Raw genomic sequence first — 17,169 nt, 5'->3', positions numbered from 1 at the left:
CCTATACATTTCAATAAAGACAAGAATTTTTGGTACTTTTTGCCAAAAAGTGTCCTTTTCTAGATCAAAAGCTAATCCTGGTTGGTGGGCCTGTTAATCTGTCAGCGGGATTTTAAACAATGATGTCCTAGAGTGTGTAACAAATACTGATAAACATTTAACTAGTAAAGAAAAAAATAATGGAGATTGTTATTCTTATGCTCCAGCAAGTATACCTTAGTAGGTGGGAAGCATATGCAGTTCAATGTAGCTGCATTAAAAACGCAAGCGCATTTATGACGCTTCATAACAAATATGCAGAACAGCAGGAATAGGGCTGGGGAGGTCAGTGGTCGGTGGCACACGCCTTGCCTTGCAGAGGCCTGGACCTGAATCATAGTCACAGGAGCCCGGCTGGGTGTGGTTCCGGCAGCTGTGGACCACGGTGAGGGTGCTGCTGTGGACTGTGACCAGATTTGCTGAGCATTGCCACGAGGAGCCAAGGCCTGGCCCCTAAGCACTTCTTTCTTTCTAGGGCAGGGGGCGTAGTGTTCCGGACTTACTCCTGGCTCTGTGCTCAGGGCCACTTCCTGGTGGGCTCGGAGTTATGTGGTATTGGGGTTTAAAGCAAACCGGCTGCCTGCAAGGCAGGTGCTTGGACAATCGCTCCGGCCTCGTCCCTACGCACTGCTGGAAGACCTCCACCAAAACACCCAAACAAAACAGTGACGAGAAGATAAAAATGAAACGAGGGCCTTTTAAACAACTAAACATAAAGCAGATATAAACATTTTAAAAAATGAAGCTGACTCACAGATCCCAGGAGACTTTTTCAAAAAGTGAAATAGTAAAGGCACTGTATATTTTCTTTTTCCTAGCTCCAATTATTAAGGAAATTAATTCACCAATGACACTTGGCACAAAACACTTTAATCTTATAAAGTGCATCATATATAATTTTATAAAGTTAAATGTGTTAAAAAGAACGTCAGCCTGATTACACTACAGCAGATTAGTCACATATAAAGAAATAATGTAATGCCAGGAGTCAACATAGTTAGGAACTTCGTAGTAATATGGCTTTTTTATTAAGATTTTTGTTTACTGTTTGCCTCGAATTTATGGTCTATTTCCTAAAGGAAAATAGACCATAATAGCCTTGATTAGCAAAAAGAGGTAGTGTTCTCAGAGGCAAACTTACCAATTCTAAGTGGAGACTTAAAGTAAATATAGAAGAAAAATATGTAACATAAGAAGCTGGGACACTTATAGTTTCCGATTATCAATTAATTAGCTTTTAACTTGAAAGCTATCAGTTTTGTTATTCTTCTATTTTTTTTTAATAGTTTCCCTTTGGTTGGTACTAGAAAGTTTCCTTTTTTAAATAGCATAGCACTCCAAATAAGCAATTTTTATTTAAAGATAATAAACAGGTTATTATTTTAAATTCAACTTTCAACCACCGATTTAAACAAAAGTGAAAACATCATGTCAAAGAGCAAAGTATCCACCAACCAGGCAGTAACATGCAATTTTCACTTGAGTAGTAGAACAGACCCAAATACACACACACAAGATACTCACGTCATCACACTCACATCCATGTTACTTTGGAGCAATCCACTGTCCAAAACACCACAATAATTTATGCACACTATTTAAGAACGTGGAGCTTGGTAACAGAATTCTTAACTAGAATTTTTTTTTAGTATATTAAGTACAACAGTTGGCTAAAGGATCATTTAAAGCAGCAGTGAATATATTTCTTATTACAATAACTTAAACTGTATGTAAACTTTATACATGTGCATCCTTACAGTTTTCAGTAAATGTTTCAGTCTTTTTTAAAATTTACAATTTTTGCCACTCTGGAATGGGAACAAAGACGAAATATTTGCCACTCTATTCTAAAGCTGATAAAACAGACATATACAGAACTGCTTGTGAAGCTTCAGTCTTCTTCAGCATTATATGCCACTTCTGCGACTTCTATCTCTGACACAGAATTTTCAGGTTCACTAAAACTTAAGTGTGGCTTATTACCAACTCTGTAAAGAAAGAGAAACACATCAATGAAGAGACTGGATAGATGCTATTTCATTTTCCATAAACTTAAAAAAAAACCTCTTAACATATGAAAAGCATATTTTTGTACTCAATGAAAAATATAATGAGAAAGTATTTAAATAATTTTGTTTTTGCACCATATCCAGCAGTGCTCAGGGCTCTGCACTCAGGAATTACTCCTGGCGGGGACTGGGGGACCATATGGGATGCCGAGGATTGAACCTGGGTAGGAAGTTTGCAAGGCAAGCTCCTTACCTGCTGTATATCATTGCTCTAACCCCCTAGAAAGTATTTAAATTGCTAATCAGACAAAAAATTTTATTTTTTGTTGGTGGGGGAGGGGGTGGGGGGGTGCATCCCATGCGGTGCTTAGGGAGTCTAGGTGCCTCTCCTGATGCTACTAGGTCAGATGGCTCACACCAGGGCTGAGAGTGCCATTCCGGCGCTGTTATTGCTAAACCCATGATACTTGGGGTCAACTAGAAGTTAATATTTTATTTTATTTTTTGCGGGGCTGGAGCGATAGCACAGCGGTAGGGCGTTCGCCTTACAAGTGGCCAACGTGGCCGACCCAAGTTCGATTCCTCCGCCCCTCTCTGAGAGCCCGGCAAGCTACCGAGAGTATCTTGCCCGCACGGCAGAGCCAGGCAAGCTATCCGTGACGTATTCCATATGCCAAACACAGTAACAACAAGTCTCACGATGGAGATGTTACTGGGCCCGCTCGAGCAAATTGATGAACAGGAGGACTATGACCAACTGTGACTTGCTTTTTGGGTCACATCCGGCAATGCACAGGGGTTATTCCTGGCTCTGCACTCAGGAATTACTCCTGGCGGCGCTCAGGGGACCATATGGGATGCTGGGAATCGATCCCAGGTCGGCTGCGTGCAAGGCAAATGCCCTACCCACTGTGCTATTGCTCCAGCCCCGGAAGTTAATATTTTAAAGTCATCACTTGCACGTGGCCGGCCGGCTGAGCTGGGTTTGATTCCTCTGCCCCTCTCGGAGAGCCCGGCAAGCTACCCGTGAAGTACTCGATATGCCAAACACAGTAACAACAAGTCTCACGATGGAGACGTTACTGGGCCCGCTCGAGCAAATCGATGAACAATGGGAGGACAGTGCTACAGTGCTACTGTCATATAACTCTTCAAAGTTTATTTTGGACTCTTCCAGCTCTCTCAACTACCGCTTACCAACATAAATCTAGTCTGCAATTACTTTTGCCAACAGAAACTCCATGTATATCACAACATTAGAAGCTCTGCCATTTAAGTACTGAAAACGACCTTGAGTTTATAAGTAAAACATATTATAAACCTTCAAATGCACCATGGTTTAACTAGGTAGGCAGGGTCATACTGTTATATCATCCCATATTTTTGAATGGAAAAAGTAACACTGAAGGAGATAAAAGATTAAAAAAAAAAAAGGGCCGGAGTGATAGTACAGCAGGTAGGGTGTTTGCATTGCAAGCAGTTGACCCAGGTTCGATCCTTGGTATCCCATAAGGTCCTCTGAGCACCGCCAGAGGTAGCTCCTAAGCATTGCTGGGTATAAACTACAAAGCAACAACAACAACAACCACCACCACCACCACCACAAATTAATAAAATAACAATTCGGTCAGTGCTAAATGTATGTTTACCGAGTCAGTGCTCGGTTAATAAAACATACTTTCTGAAAAAGGCGAATAAAAAAATGTAGAGCCTGGATACCAAAATTCACCCTTAGGCGCTGGCTAGAATATCTACGGTCTGTTTCCGTTTTTTTAAAGGTAATTAATGATGAAAATCTGATTTCATAGATAGTACTGTATCACTATCATCCCGTATCACTGTCATTACTCGAGGGGGCACCAGTAACGTCTCCACTGTGAGACTTGTTACTATTTTTGGCATATGGAATACGCCACCGGGAGCTTTCATAAAAAGTAAGCTACAGAATTATAATTATTTCCATGCCATGATTAGGACGATTAGAGTGTAAGACATTAGACACTATGTACCGAGGTTCTTCTTCCAAGGCCTCTCGGTCCCCAACAGGTGCAGTGCACTCCACCTTCCGGTCAGACCCGTCTTCTGCCTCATACATGTGCAGTGACCCTGCAGGATCTAATGACAGTGTTCTGAAAGATAGTAAGAGCAACCAGTGAGAGTCTATGAGGAAAATACGCGTGCTTATTATTGCGAATACAGGAGGCCTTAGTAGTCTTCGGCTACAAAGTCTTAATACAGTCATCTGGTGAATGAACTACTGATACAGAGTCTAATGATTACTTTCTAAATTTAAATGATTTATCTAAATTTAAATGATTTAAATGATTTATATTTTATTTCTGATATTTTTTCTTTTAATTTGCATTGATTCCGGTTTTCAAAGCCGCATATAACAGAGCTGTTTCAGACAGACATTCTGACGCCAGTCCCACCAACAATGCCCCAGGTTCCTTCCTGCCCCCAGCCTGCCCTTGACAGGAATGTTATGAATTTATTTCACATGACTTGTTCCATAAAAACTTAAAGGAATGGCAAATGGAATTATCATAAAATAAATCAGTAAGTGAATTAGTGATGATTGGTTACTGTATGATTTTAACCTACGTAAAGAAATTCAAATGATGCACTACAATATAGTATACTGTCTATCTTCATAACTGAATTTTCAACTCTGGCACCTAAAATATATTGCTGCGTGCTATATTTCAATCTTACTGTGGTAATTATCATGCCTTCCCTGCGATAAAGCTTTTCATAAACAAAATTCTGTGCCAATATATTTTAGAGTTCCATGAAATGGGCAAAACCTACAAAAGTAAAAAAAAAAAAAATTTTTTTTTTTTTTTTTTTTGCTTTTTGGCTCACACCCCGTGATGCATAGGGGTTATTCCTGGCTTTGCACTCAGGAATTACTCCTGGTGGTGCTCGGGGGAACATATTCCCATGGGATGCTGAGAATCGAACCCACGTCGGATACGTGCAAAGCAAACTCCCTACCTGCTATGCTATCGCTCCAGCCCCATAAAGTAAAATCTATTGAGTGAAGGGAGGTAAAGGTAAAGGTAAAGGCCCTCCCGTTGTTCATCGATTTGCTTGAGCGGGTCCAGTAACGTCTCCATTGGAGACTTTGTTGTTACTGTGTCTGGCATATAGAATGCGTCACGGGGAGCTTGCCAGGCTCTGCCGTGCGGGCGAGATACTCTCGGTAGCTTGCCGGGCTCTCCGAGAGGGGCGGAGGAATCGAACTCGGGTCGGCCATGTTGGCTGCGTGCAAGGCAAATGCCCTACCTCTGTGCTATCGCTCCAACGGGAAAATATAAACAGTTGTATAATAGTACAAAGAGTACCAACAGTACAAAGCACTAAGAATCCTAAGAAAAGGAATATTGGTTTTATGTCAGAAAAAATATTATAGATACTGCTTACGTGTCTGCATTAAGTGAAATATTTCAATAAAAATATCTCTGGCTGTTAAAAAAAAAAAACCTGATCAAACATAGGTCAATACAGATATTAATTCATTATTGAAAAGGTGTAAAAAGTCCCACAGTAAACTGGGAATAAACATCCCTTTTTTAATCTAGCAAAGGGAGACACAGGTGCCTTTAGTGAGTGCCCTGCACATTAGGGTTTGTCCTAGTGAAGCTCTTTTAATGCTTCTTACAAAACTGGTTTCAGGGGCTAGAGCAATAGCACAGCTGGTAGGGCGTTTGCCTTGCACACAGCTTTCTGGGTCACACCCGGAGATGCTCAGGGCTGCAGTAAGGAATCACTCCTGGCGGGGCTGGGGGACCATATGGGATGCCGGGGATTGAGCCTTGATCAGCCGTGTGCAAGGCAAATGCCCTCCCCGCTGCACTGTCACTCCAGCCCTGAGGAGTCCATTTTGTTGCGTTTTTGTTCTGTATCTCTCCATTCTCTTCTGGCTTGTAGAATCTCAATTTAAAAATGCTCTTAACACTGATTCAACATATTTTGATGAGAAGGCCAACTAGAATCTTCATATGCAAAGTACTGCCACGTATGGCCCTCACCCATTGAAAAAAAAAAAAGGCCTAAAATGTACCATTTAAATAGATTAAAATGCACATTAATAATTGAACAGGTAGAGCTTATTTTTTTGAAGTTTCTTCCCACTCTCCAAATGTGCAGTCACCGAAATAATCCAGGCAAGTTTCCGGTCTACCAGTAATCTGCAATTTCCTGAGTCATAGCAAAATACAAAGGGTATTAGCCAAGAGGACTGAGAGCGGAAGTGGTCAGACCAAAAATACAAGTACCGCAACATACCTGAACCTGCTCTGGAGAGCGTCTAAGAAAAGCTGCTTCTCGCTGAGTAGTTTCTTCAGCGATTCCACTTCTTTTTGTTTTTCAAGGAGTTCCTTCTGTAAACGGTAGTTCGTCTCTTCTAAAGTTTCACAAAAAGCCTTAGAAACAATGAAACACATACACAGAATCACTTACACAATACTATTCTTCACAGCGCAAGTTTCTGAAACTGTGTGGGGCCTTCCAGAAACGAAATGTGTAAGTCACAGAAAAGTTAGCAGCAATATAAGGTTTCCGAATGTGTCAACTCAGCAACCAAAAGCCAATTCTTTTTTTTTTTTTTTTTTTTGCTTTTTGGGTCACACCTGGCTCTGAACTCAGGAGTTACTCCTGGCGGTGCTCAAAGGACCATATGGGATGCTGGGAATCGAACCCGGATTGGCCGTGTGCAAAGCAAACGCCCTACCCGCTGTGCTATCTCTCCAGCCCCGCCAATTCGTCTTTGATTTGACTTTTACATGTGGCATTAGAAAGACATCTGAGTTCAATTTTTTTTTTTTTTTTGCATGTTGCCAACCAGATTTCCCAGCATCATTTATTGAAGAGGCTTTCCTTGCTCCACTTTATATATCCCTGTATCAAAGATTAACTGACCATCTACCTGAGGGGCTGCCTTTGGATTTTCAACTCTATCCCACTGATCTGAAGGTCTGTTTTTACATTCAGAGGGAGACACAGACAGGGGAGGTTCTCACTCGGACATGGCGTATAGAGATACACTGTAGGGGAATAACTAAAACCCCACGGCAACAAAAATCAAGAGCACCAGAACTGGTCCTTGGTAGGGACCTTACCACCGGGAGGGCAGGGGAGGTGGGAGGAATCAGGGAAGAGAGCACTGCAGTGAGAAAGGAAGTGGTTACTCTGGCCCAGGACTCAGTGCTGTAGCACTGTAGCACTGTCCTCCCGTTGTACATCGATTTGCTAGAGCAGGCACCAGTAACGTCTCACAGCAAATTGTGACACTCTTGTTACTGTTTTTGGCATGTCGAATATGGCATGGGTAGCTTGCCAGGCTTTGCCGTGCAGGCGGGATACTCTCGGCAGCTTGCCAGGCTCTCAGAGAGGGGCAGAGGAATTGAACTTGGGTCGGCCACGTGCAAGGCAAACACCCTACCCGCTGTGCGATTGCTCCGGCCTGGAGGTAAAGGGATACGCACAGTAAGGTAAACCACAGTGCTGAAAAGGGTGGGGGGGGGGATGGGGAAGAAAGACGAGTAAGACTGCCTGCTTGGGGGCTGGAGAGATAGCACAGTGGGTAGGGTGTTTGCCTTGCATGCAGCAGACCTGGTTCGATTCCCAGTATCCCATATGGTCCCCTGAGAACCGCCAGGAGTAACTCCTGAGAGAAGAACCAGGAGTAACCCCTGTGCATCACTGGGTGTGACCCAAAAAGCACAGTCACGGTCACGGTCCTCCCGTTGTTCATCGATTTGCTCGAGTGGGCCAGTAATGTCTCCATCATACTTGTTGTTACTGTGTTTGGCATATCGAATATGCTACAGGGAGCTTGCCAAGCTTTGTCATGCAGGCGAGATACTCTCGGTAGCTTGCCAGGCTCTCCAAGAGGGGCGGAAGAATTGAACCTTGCTTGGCCGGGCCAGCTGTGTGCAAGGCAAATGCCCCACCGCTGTGCAATTGCTCCAGCAAAAAAAAAAAAAAAAAAGAAAAAGAAAAAAGTGCCTGCTTTTTCTTTCACTGATCCTATATGGATTTAGTTCAGTTTAAAAATTAAATACTTAGATATGTCATATAGTTGCTAAAATCTTGCACTCTGTTCTCTATCTTTTTTACCATTAAAAGAAAATTAATTTGGGGCTAGAGCGATAGCACAGCAGGTAGGGCGTTTGCCTTGCATGCAGCCAAGATGGCCGATACAGGTTCGATTCCCAGCACCCCATATGTTCCCCTGAGCACTGCCAGGAGCAATTCCTGAGTGCATGAGCCAGGAGTAACCCCTGAGCATCGCCGGGTGTGACCCAAAAAGCAAAAAAAAAAAAAAAAAAAAAAAAAAAAAAATTAATTCAAAATTTGACAACATTTACAAGTATTTAAATTAAATTTAAAAGTATTCAAATGGAATTTAAAAATTTATTTTACTACGGTAGGGCGTTTGCCTTGCACGCAGCCAACATGGCCGAGCCGAGTTCGATTCCTCTGCCCCTCTCGGAGAGCCCGGCAAGCTACCGAGAGTATCTCGCCCACACGGCAGAGCCTGGCAAGCTACCCATGATGTATTCGATATTTCAAACACAGTAACAATGAAGTCTCCAATGGAGACGTTACTGGGCCCGCTCGAGCAAATCGACGAACAACGGGAGGGCCTTTACTTTACTTTACATTTAAAAGTATTACTTGAAAAAGACCATAGAGGCAGGCTGGGCTGGGGTGATGCAGATACCCCAACCGGGGGCATATCCCTGGTAGGAATGATTACTGAACACAGAACCAGGAATAAGCCACCTCTGAGTATAGCCCCCAAACCAAAAAAAAAAAAAAAAAATTGAAAATGTTTTTAAAAACCTGAAGTTTATTTAGGAATCTCATAGATGACATACTGAAGATACACAGTTACTAAGTTGTTCATTGGATTTCAGTCACACACTGTTCCAACATCATCCCTTCAACAGTGTACATTTCCCACCCCCAATGTCTCTAGTTTTCTCTTCGTCCTCTGCCCCCAGTCTGCCTCTACGGCAGGCACTTTTCTCTCTCTCTCTCTCTTGCTCTCTTTCTCCTTCCTTTTGGGCATTACGGTTTGAAACATAGGTACTGAAAGGTTACCACGCAAGCTGTCAATCACTCTAATACAAAGAACTCACACAGTTTAACAGAAAACATTACAAACCTACCAATTAAGTTTGTTCCTTTTAGATAATGCCAAACATTTTGGGTGGGGTGGGGACAGCCAATCTACTATTACTACACTCTGCTTTGTGAGTCTGGCCTAACTGCTACAAGAAACAGACTTTAACACATCAAAAATGCAATTTAAGCAGCATCAGACTTGATCTGAGTTGATGAGACATAACGGCTAAAAAGAAGTTTCAAACTTAATGGTAGGTTTTTAACACCAATGCTTAGAAAACATCCAAAGAAGACTTTTAAAACGCAGTAAAATGAATTTCAAAATAATTTTCTTTCAGTGGTAAAAAATACTGAGCACAAAGTCCAAGATTTCAGTTAGTGACTACATGACATAGCTGAGTATTTCATCTTTAAGCTGAACTAAATCCATATACGGTCAGTGAAAGAAACCTTTGACTCAAGCAGTCAAAGCTTTCTGTGCAAAATTACCAAGTCTGAAATGATGCTTAATTATTTTCTTCATTTAAGAAACAATGGCGTTACTGTAGTATATTATGGGTTTCTCCTCCGTACGGTACATGTGATACACAGCACTTACCCGGCTTTCTTCCAGGCTGTCAAATGGGCCCGGTGGATCGTCCAGACAAAGGAACTCTCTCACTGCAAGGCTTCCCAGAGGGAAAGAGAGAAAACACACCATCAGCTAGGGCATAAATAAATTTATAAAAGACATAAAGCAAAAAGCAAAAGTTACTTTGAAGCTCTACAACGTTTAAAGCAAGTTGAATTTGCCTGCCGATAAGCCCAAATAAAAGAAAGCTGGTTTGTGTCTTCATACAAAAATTCAAACATGAAATCTACTGAACATCTACAATTTTTCAGTATTAACAGATTATGAAATTTTTCTCCCGACTACATACATGAAACATAATTCAGACTGGCACAGGAAACCAACCTAAATGCTTTTCAAAAGAATTTGTATTTTAATTAATCACAAAACTCATATCCTGTTAGAAGTTAATGTAATTTCTAATTCAAACTTCATTTATCTCGTCTTAAATGGCTGCTTCTAATGAAAACTTTTTTTTAAGCTAGAGTAGTCTTGGAACCATACTTATATAAAACTTTTCCTAGATAGAACAAGAAAAAAAATTAGCATTCCATTTCTAAAGTACTATAAATAACAAAATAATGAAATATTATACTTTGCAATGAACAGAAATAGGTTAGGAAGGCAGATAACCTAAGTTCTTTGTTACAAAAATTCTCTCAAGCAATTCTGGACAGAGAACTCTGTGAGTATGTTCAAACAAATATGGAGACAAATTTAGAAATAAATAGGTGAGAATATCATTTCCTAATATGCTACACTAATTGACTATAAAGGTGGTGTATTTAGGGTTTAGTTTGGGTCATTAAGGATAATTACTGACAGAGGAAGATCATAAAAAGAAAAATGGGAAGTTTAAGGACTCTTCCAAAAGAACATACCCCGAGTATCCCTTAGGACAATTATCGAGACTGGTTTTTTTTTTTTTTTTTTTTGCTTTTTGGGTCACACCTGGCGATGCACAGGGGTTACTCCTGGCTCTGCACTCAGGAGTTACTCCTGGCGGTGCTCAGGGGACCATAAGGGATGCTGGGAATCAAACCCGGGTTGGCCGTGTGCAAGGCAAACGCCCTACCTGCTGTGCTGTCTCTCCAGCCCTGAGACTGGGTTTTTATTTATTATCACTTTGATTGTGTGGTGATGGGGATCTAACCCAGGGTCTCTCGTTTGCAAGTTGAACACTCTGTCACTAAGTTACATGCTTGGCCCCCTGATTTTGTGTTTAAAAGAAAAAGAAAAACAACCCTAAAAGCACGGGCCAAAATTTATTAAAAGGTTCGCTAAAAACTAGGTAAAAATGCATTGAAAACACCAAATATCAATTGTCAATACCAAAATTGCACAAAAAGTCACTGTATAAAAAGTACTGGAAATGTCTATGATAGGAAAAGTTTTCTTTCGGGGTCACACGCGGCAGCACTCCAAGTGTTGTTCTGGTTCTGGGCTTAGGGGTCATACCTGGCAGTCCTTGGGGTGGGGGGGGAGGGGGGGACCCATCTTCAGTGTTCAGGGATTGAACCCGGGTCAGCAAAAGCAAGGCAAGGGCCTTAACCTTTGTACTATCTCTCTGGCCTGAGACAGAAATGTTTTATCAGTTTTCCTCCAGAGTTGCCACTTCGTTAAAATAACAAGCAGCAAGATATGAACTATAACCCCGAGGGTAAGGGCAGGTGGGTGTAAGGCCGAGGGGCTCACGCTGAGCTCTCTGGGGAGGCTGTGAAGGCCGTTAAGGGGACTTAGATTAGACCCTGATCTTCTCTCTAGTTACTAAGTGCTCGCCTGTGTCCCTCTACTGGGTTTCCTTTCTTCTAATCCAGAATATTTCAAAGATGTATGCATTAATCTCAAGCCTAGCTTAAAATCTACACGTGCCTCCTTGATCAAAGAGGGAAAAGTCCCGCTCCTCAGTGTTGATCTAAGGCACCCGCCTAGATTCACGTTAAATTTCCTACTCGACAATCCTGTGATCTCCCAGGAGCATGACGCTGCTTCTTGCATGCTTCTGTGTTTTCCCTCATGCAATTAATCCTAGAACATTCTTTCTGCCGTTTCCCGACTAACTCATGTTATTCTTCATGACTCACCTCATTTATTACTAACAGCATCTTCTTTGATGAAGTTCCCTTTTCCTATTTCTCTAAAAGGGTTTAGCACTCTTATGCAGTTCATACAAATAAACCATAGTTTCTTGAAGATACCTACCTCCTAAGACTTATTATATAGTATTATTAATATTTTCTGTTTACCAAGCATTCCGCTTCACTGAAAATTAGATGACAGTTCCTGGACTGTGTAAAACATCATAGGATCAAGCAGAAAAGCATAAGTATTCAACAAATATTGAATTTGTAAGAATTATATAATTAGGAAAAATAAACTATGAATGCAACAGAACAAATTTCTGTCCACTGTTATACCATTGTACAACTCACAAATGTGAAGACTGACTTTTCAACAGATGCCTGAACTTTCATATAAAAGCAACTGCCTAAAATGACTCCATTACTAAGCTTAAAAAATTAAGTCTTGTGTAAACTCTCAGATATTAATTTAGCTAGGTAAGAGTTTGCATGTAGCTGAATAGAAAGAATTGTTTTTTTTTTATAATAGTGCAAATGTTTATGGTTTTTTTAAAAATTTTTATTAGTGGAACACCATGAGGTACAGTTGTAGACTTACAAATTTTTGTGCTTGGGTTTCGATTATACAATGATCAAATACCCATCCCTCCACCAGTGCCCATTTTGCACCACCACGGGTCCCAGTATCCCTCCCACCCCCCTTCCCCCCATCCCACCTTGCCTCTGTGGCAGGGCATTCCCTTTTGTTCTCTCTCTCCTTTTGGGTTGTGGTCTGCAAAAGAGGCACTGAGTGGCAATCATGTTTGGTCCATAGTCTACTTTCAACTTGCATCTCCCATCCAGGGAGGATCCTCCAAACACCCTTTATTTGGTGCTCCCTTCTCTATCTGAGCTGCCCTTTCCCCTAGCATGCCCGGCTGGCCTCTAAGCCATGGAGCAATCCTCCTGGAACTCTTCTCAGCTATTCTTGGGTATTAATCTCCTATTTTGTTACTTTATGTCCCCCAGATGAATGCAATCTTTTTATGTCTGTCCCTCTCTTTCTGACTCATTTCTCTTAGCATGATACTTTCCATGTAGTACCACTTGTATGTAAATTTCATGACTTCATCAGAAAGAACTGTTTTCACTGCAGTTTTCTACAAAACTAATATTTGAGGAAGTCATCTAACTTAATGGAGTCTTCAAAAGCCAACCTGCAGACCATGATGATCTGTAGTTGTAATACCACTGGTCTACAAGAGCAATGGTTCCCAACCACATCCACATACATAGGTGTAAAACAATTGAATGCCACAGTTATAGCCAGCCTTGGTAATAACATGCTGATTCCCACGAGATGAAATTAAGTATGGCATACATAACTGAATCTTATCATTTTATAAAAATATAGAACGGACTCAACATCTCTCGATAACACCTTATTTTTTAAAAAATAGTGCGGTAATAAAATCTCCTTAAAGACTGCTGATTAAAAAACTTAATTATTATTGCTTAAGAACTAAAGAATTACTGAGTTTTATAACTAGAGGTGACCTTAGAAAATAATCTAATCTAATATATTCCATTTAATAATTTCATCTTTAATTGCACTGATTGTTATCTCTAAGAGTAAGGTAAAACTCATTTTCTCAAAAATCTGACCATCTTTATATATTGGAGAATTATGAAATGATACAGAACTTTCTTATCTAAATAGGGCCTGACTCTCACTTCTCACTCCGGACGAGTGCTGGCTCTTCACGTCACACTGCTATTCAAGAGGATGTCCGCACACCTTATCAAGATCATTTAAAAACCCATTAAAAATTCGGACTCTTGACTTCAGACTCGCTGGTTTATGACCGGAATTTTAACAAGCTGTATACAATTGGAGAAGCAATGCTTAAAATGAAATGTTACTTTTTAGAAAAGAAATTAAATAAATGATAACGTTGCTGTGAACGTTGGGGAGAAAGTGACAGTGACTCTTTTTTTGCGTTTTGACCCACACTGGGGTGTGTTCGACACTAAGGATCATGCCTAGCTGGGCCAGGGCTACTTGTGGGGCCCGAGACTGAACCTGGAGTGACTTCAGGCAAGGCAAGTGCCTCCCCTCTCTCTCCCTGACCCAGTGATTTTAAGTACTTCTGAGTCCAGATTTAAGTCTGTCTCTCTCTCTTGTTTCTCTCCCTCTCTCTTCTCTCTCTCTCCCTACCCCTCTCTCCTCTCTCTGCAATGTTTCATATACCCTGGGAGATACGTTAACATATCCAACTTTAAAGGGACCCAGCACCAGCTGTGAAACTACAGACCATGTTTTGCTTTAACCTCAAACGAAATAACCAAGGTATTGCTGAGGGGGTGATTTTGGATAAAGACCGTTCTGTTGCCGATAGGAATTAACCGGGAGAAGAAGAGGAAGCAGATGCGAGGAGCATACTTACTCACTCTGGGAGAAGCCTCACGCACTAACCACTCTGCAAACCTGAGCGTGGAGTTTTACTCCAAAACTACATTTCCTTGCAGAGAAGCAGCTGCAAAAAACTTAGGTATTGGGCTGGGCCTCAACCGACACATGACCAATGTCTCCTAAGCTAGCTGAAGGCACACCCAGTGCAGCTCAAAAACAAACAAGACTTGAAAACAGGCAGAGAAGGTAAAGGCGTGTGTGTAGCTTTTTTTTTTTTTTTTTGCTTTTTGGGTCACACCTGGCGATGCACAGGGGTTACTCCTAGCTCCGCACTCAGGAGTTACTCCTGGTCATGCTCGGAGGACCATATGGGATGCTGGGAATCGAACCTGGGTTGGCCACGTGCAAGGCAAACGCCCCACCCGCTGTGCTATCGCTCCAGCCCCTGTGTGGAGCTTTTTAAAAGCATTGATCACAGCCAGTTTTAAGCAACGTGTGACACGTTTAACCAATATCCTATCTGCATTACAAAGAGATGCACAAGCCTTCCTATCAGCGTGGTTTAATTTTCAGCCAACCTTCTTGTCTTTAGTTGTTTAGAAACTAAATATTTATGTTCAACAAATCCCTTCATTAAGAAGCTTTACAATGAACACTCAAAAAAGTCAAATGGCACTTGACTATCCTTCTCCCCATTAGTGAAGATGGCTATTGTGACCCCCTTCTGAAATAAAAAAAAAAAATTAGTATTCTCATTTCTTTCTATTGTTTCCTCATGCAAACTACATTTCAGACACAAACAACAAAAAACTATCCTATGGGGCCGGGCTGGTAGTCCAGCAGGGAGGGCATTTGCGGGGAGGACGTTTGCCTAGCAAGCCTCCATTGACCTGGGTTCAATCCTTGCCATCCCATATGATCCCCCAGGCACCGCCAGGAGTAATTCCTGAGCGCAGAGCCAGGAGTGAGCCCTTCAAAAAAAAAAAAAAAAAGAAAGAAAGAAAGAAATCCCATGAGTTGTTAATCCATATCCACCCTGAATTTAAAAACCAAAAACAAGTCATACCCATATGTGGCATATGTAGCAGGGTTAGAGGCTTTGAGGGAATCCAGGGATCCAGGGACAATGGTGGGAGGAAGAGGTCACACTGGTGGAGTGTGTGGGCTGCAGGTGGCACCCAAGAAAAATGATCAATAACAGTATGGGGCCCCTTGGAGGGGAGCAGGTTGAGTTTCCCTCCCCGCCCCGACCAGGGCTCCGGTGGCCAAAGACCTCCAGAACCAGCCACCACCATGCTGAGACCACTCTCCGCACGCATGAAGGTATCGGCAGGGGAACAAAGGCATGCGGGTCCCGGGGCTGAGATCTCCAAGCCTACTCGGATCGGGGCTGAGCATCTTCCACCCAGATCCTCTAAATTCCAGTAGGCGGGGGTCACACCCACCAACTGGCCCCCTGGCACCGTGTACCCAGAGACTATAAAACCCAGCTCCCATCTTTTTATCTCATTCTTACTTTTGACAAACTGGCAGGCTACCGATTGTAACCTGCCCACACAGTAGAGCCTGAAAAACTCCCCGTGGTGTACCCAATAGGCCAAATACCAGTAACAATGATGGGTCTCATTCTCCTAATCCTGAAAGACCCTTGAATATGGCACTTTTTAAAAAATTCTCAGGGGTAGGATGAAGGAGACGTTACTGGGGCCTGCTCGAGGCAATTGACGAACAACAGGATGGTCGTGATCGTGAACAGTATGGGAAACCATGGTGCTTCAAATATCACAAAAGTCATTAAAAAAAAGGGCAGAGGCATAGCAACATGATGCAAAAATTCATAATTTTAACCCCTGTTTTTTATAAAGAGGGAAAATGTGGGTAAATCAAGATACATATGTAAGTATTTTTGAAAATAAATTTAAAAGGGCTGGGAGGATGGCACAGGGTCAGGCAACTACCTTGCATGTGGCCAGCCCTATCACCCGGCACCCCAAAGCTCCCCATCCCAACCTCCAAGAGCAGCCCTTCCTTGAGCACACAGTGGCCTCAGAGCACTGTTGGGTGGGTCCCCCCCCAGAGAAGAGAAAATAAATATTAAAACATTTGCTATTATTCAATGACATAACAATTTCAGAGTAGCCCACAAAAGCATAAAGCAATCACAGCATATGTTAACTAGAACAGATTCTGTGATATAAGACAATCCCCCCACTTTCCATTGTTATATATATTTTCACATGAGCAAATTAAGTCACATGCTGTTCTTGGTATGCTTTTATTGTGCTGGCATCTTGAAATTGCATTCTCTCTCATCTGGAAATTTCCTTCCTTCTCTCTGCTGGCAGAATGATCACTTTTTCTTTAAAATCTAGTGATCTCAAATAATCTTCCTCTAACGCCCTTAAAGTCAAAAGCTCTCTCCCTGCTCCTCCACTGAGAAAGATCTAACTTTATCCACTGTATTTCTGGGGGTGCATCTTCATCCTATTCTGTTTCTCTCAATTAAGGATAAGAACTAAAGCACTTTCAGGTAAATGCAAAACTTTAATGCAGAGTTAAATGTAAGTACTTATCTAAAATAAGACTTTTATTATAGAAGATTCTTCTTACTTTGTACTTTCAAATGCACCAGAAACTAATACTCTCTTAAAACACGCAAATAACATCATAATATCCTTTCAGTTCTTACTGTCCTCCCTTTCTACTTTGTTACAGCTGGAAATACTGCAATAGGAAAAGATGTCATTTGTATAATGGCAGGCTCTTAGCTAACATGAAATTAAGAAAGAACTGTGTCAGAGGTGATGAGGACAGTCAAAAGGAAAGTGAAAAAATTATATGAAAGTTAATATGATTATTTGGCCAAATAAAGACAGCAACTTCTCAACTAACAGACATATT

General features: G+C 41.7%; 1 protein-coding gene across 1 annotated transcript in view; it reads right to left on the bottom strand.

Moving 5' to 3' along the window:
• Positions 1–503: 503 nt before the first annotated feature.
• The window catches only part of SNX16 (sorting nexin 16), a 37,235-nt gene continuing 20,569 nt past the window's right edge, over positions 504–17,169 (bottom strand). The window contains exons 5-8 of the mRNA XM_056107326.1: positions 9,784–9,853; positions 6,339–6,475; positions 4,058–4,177; positions 504–2,027 (exon numbers count right to left, since the gene is read on the bottom strand). Coding sequence (XP_055963301.1) covers positions 1,931–2,027; positions 4,058–4,177; positions 6,339–6,475; positions 9,784–9,853 — 424 coding nt within the window. The 3' untranslated portion in view covers positions 504–1,930. The remainder of the gene's footprint in view (positions 2,028–4,057; positions 4,178–6,338; positions 6,476–9,783; positions 9,854–17,169) is intronic.

This window comes from Sorex fumeus, unplaced genomic scaffold, assembly GCF_029834395.1.
Source record: "Sorex fumeus unplaced genomic scaffold, SorFum_2.1 ptg000002l, whole genome shotgun sequence".
NCBI lineage: Eukaryota > Metazoa > Chordata > Mammalia > Eulipotyphla > Soricidae > Sorex > Sorex fumeus.
This window is presented reverse-complemented; position numbering and strand designations above follow the sequence as displayed.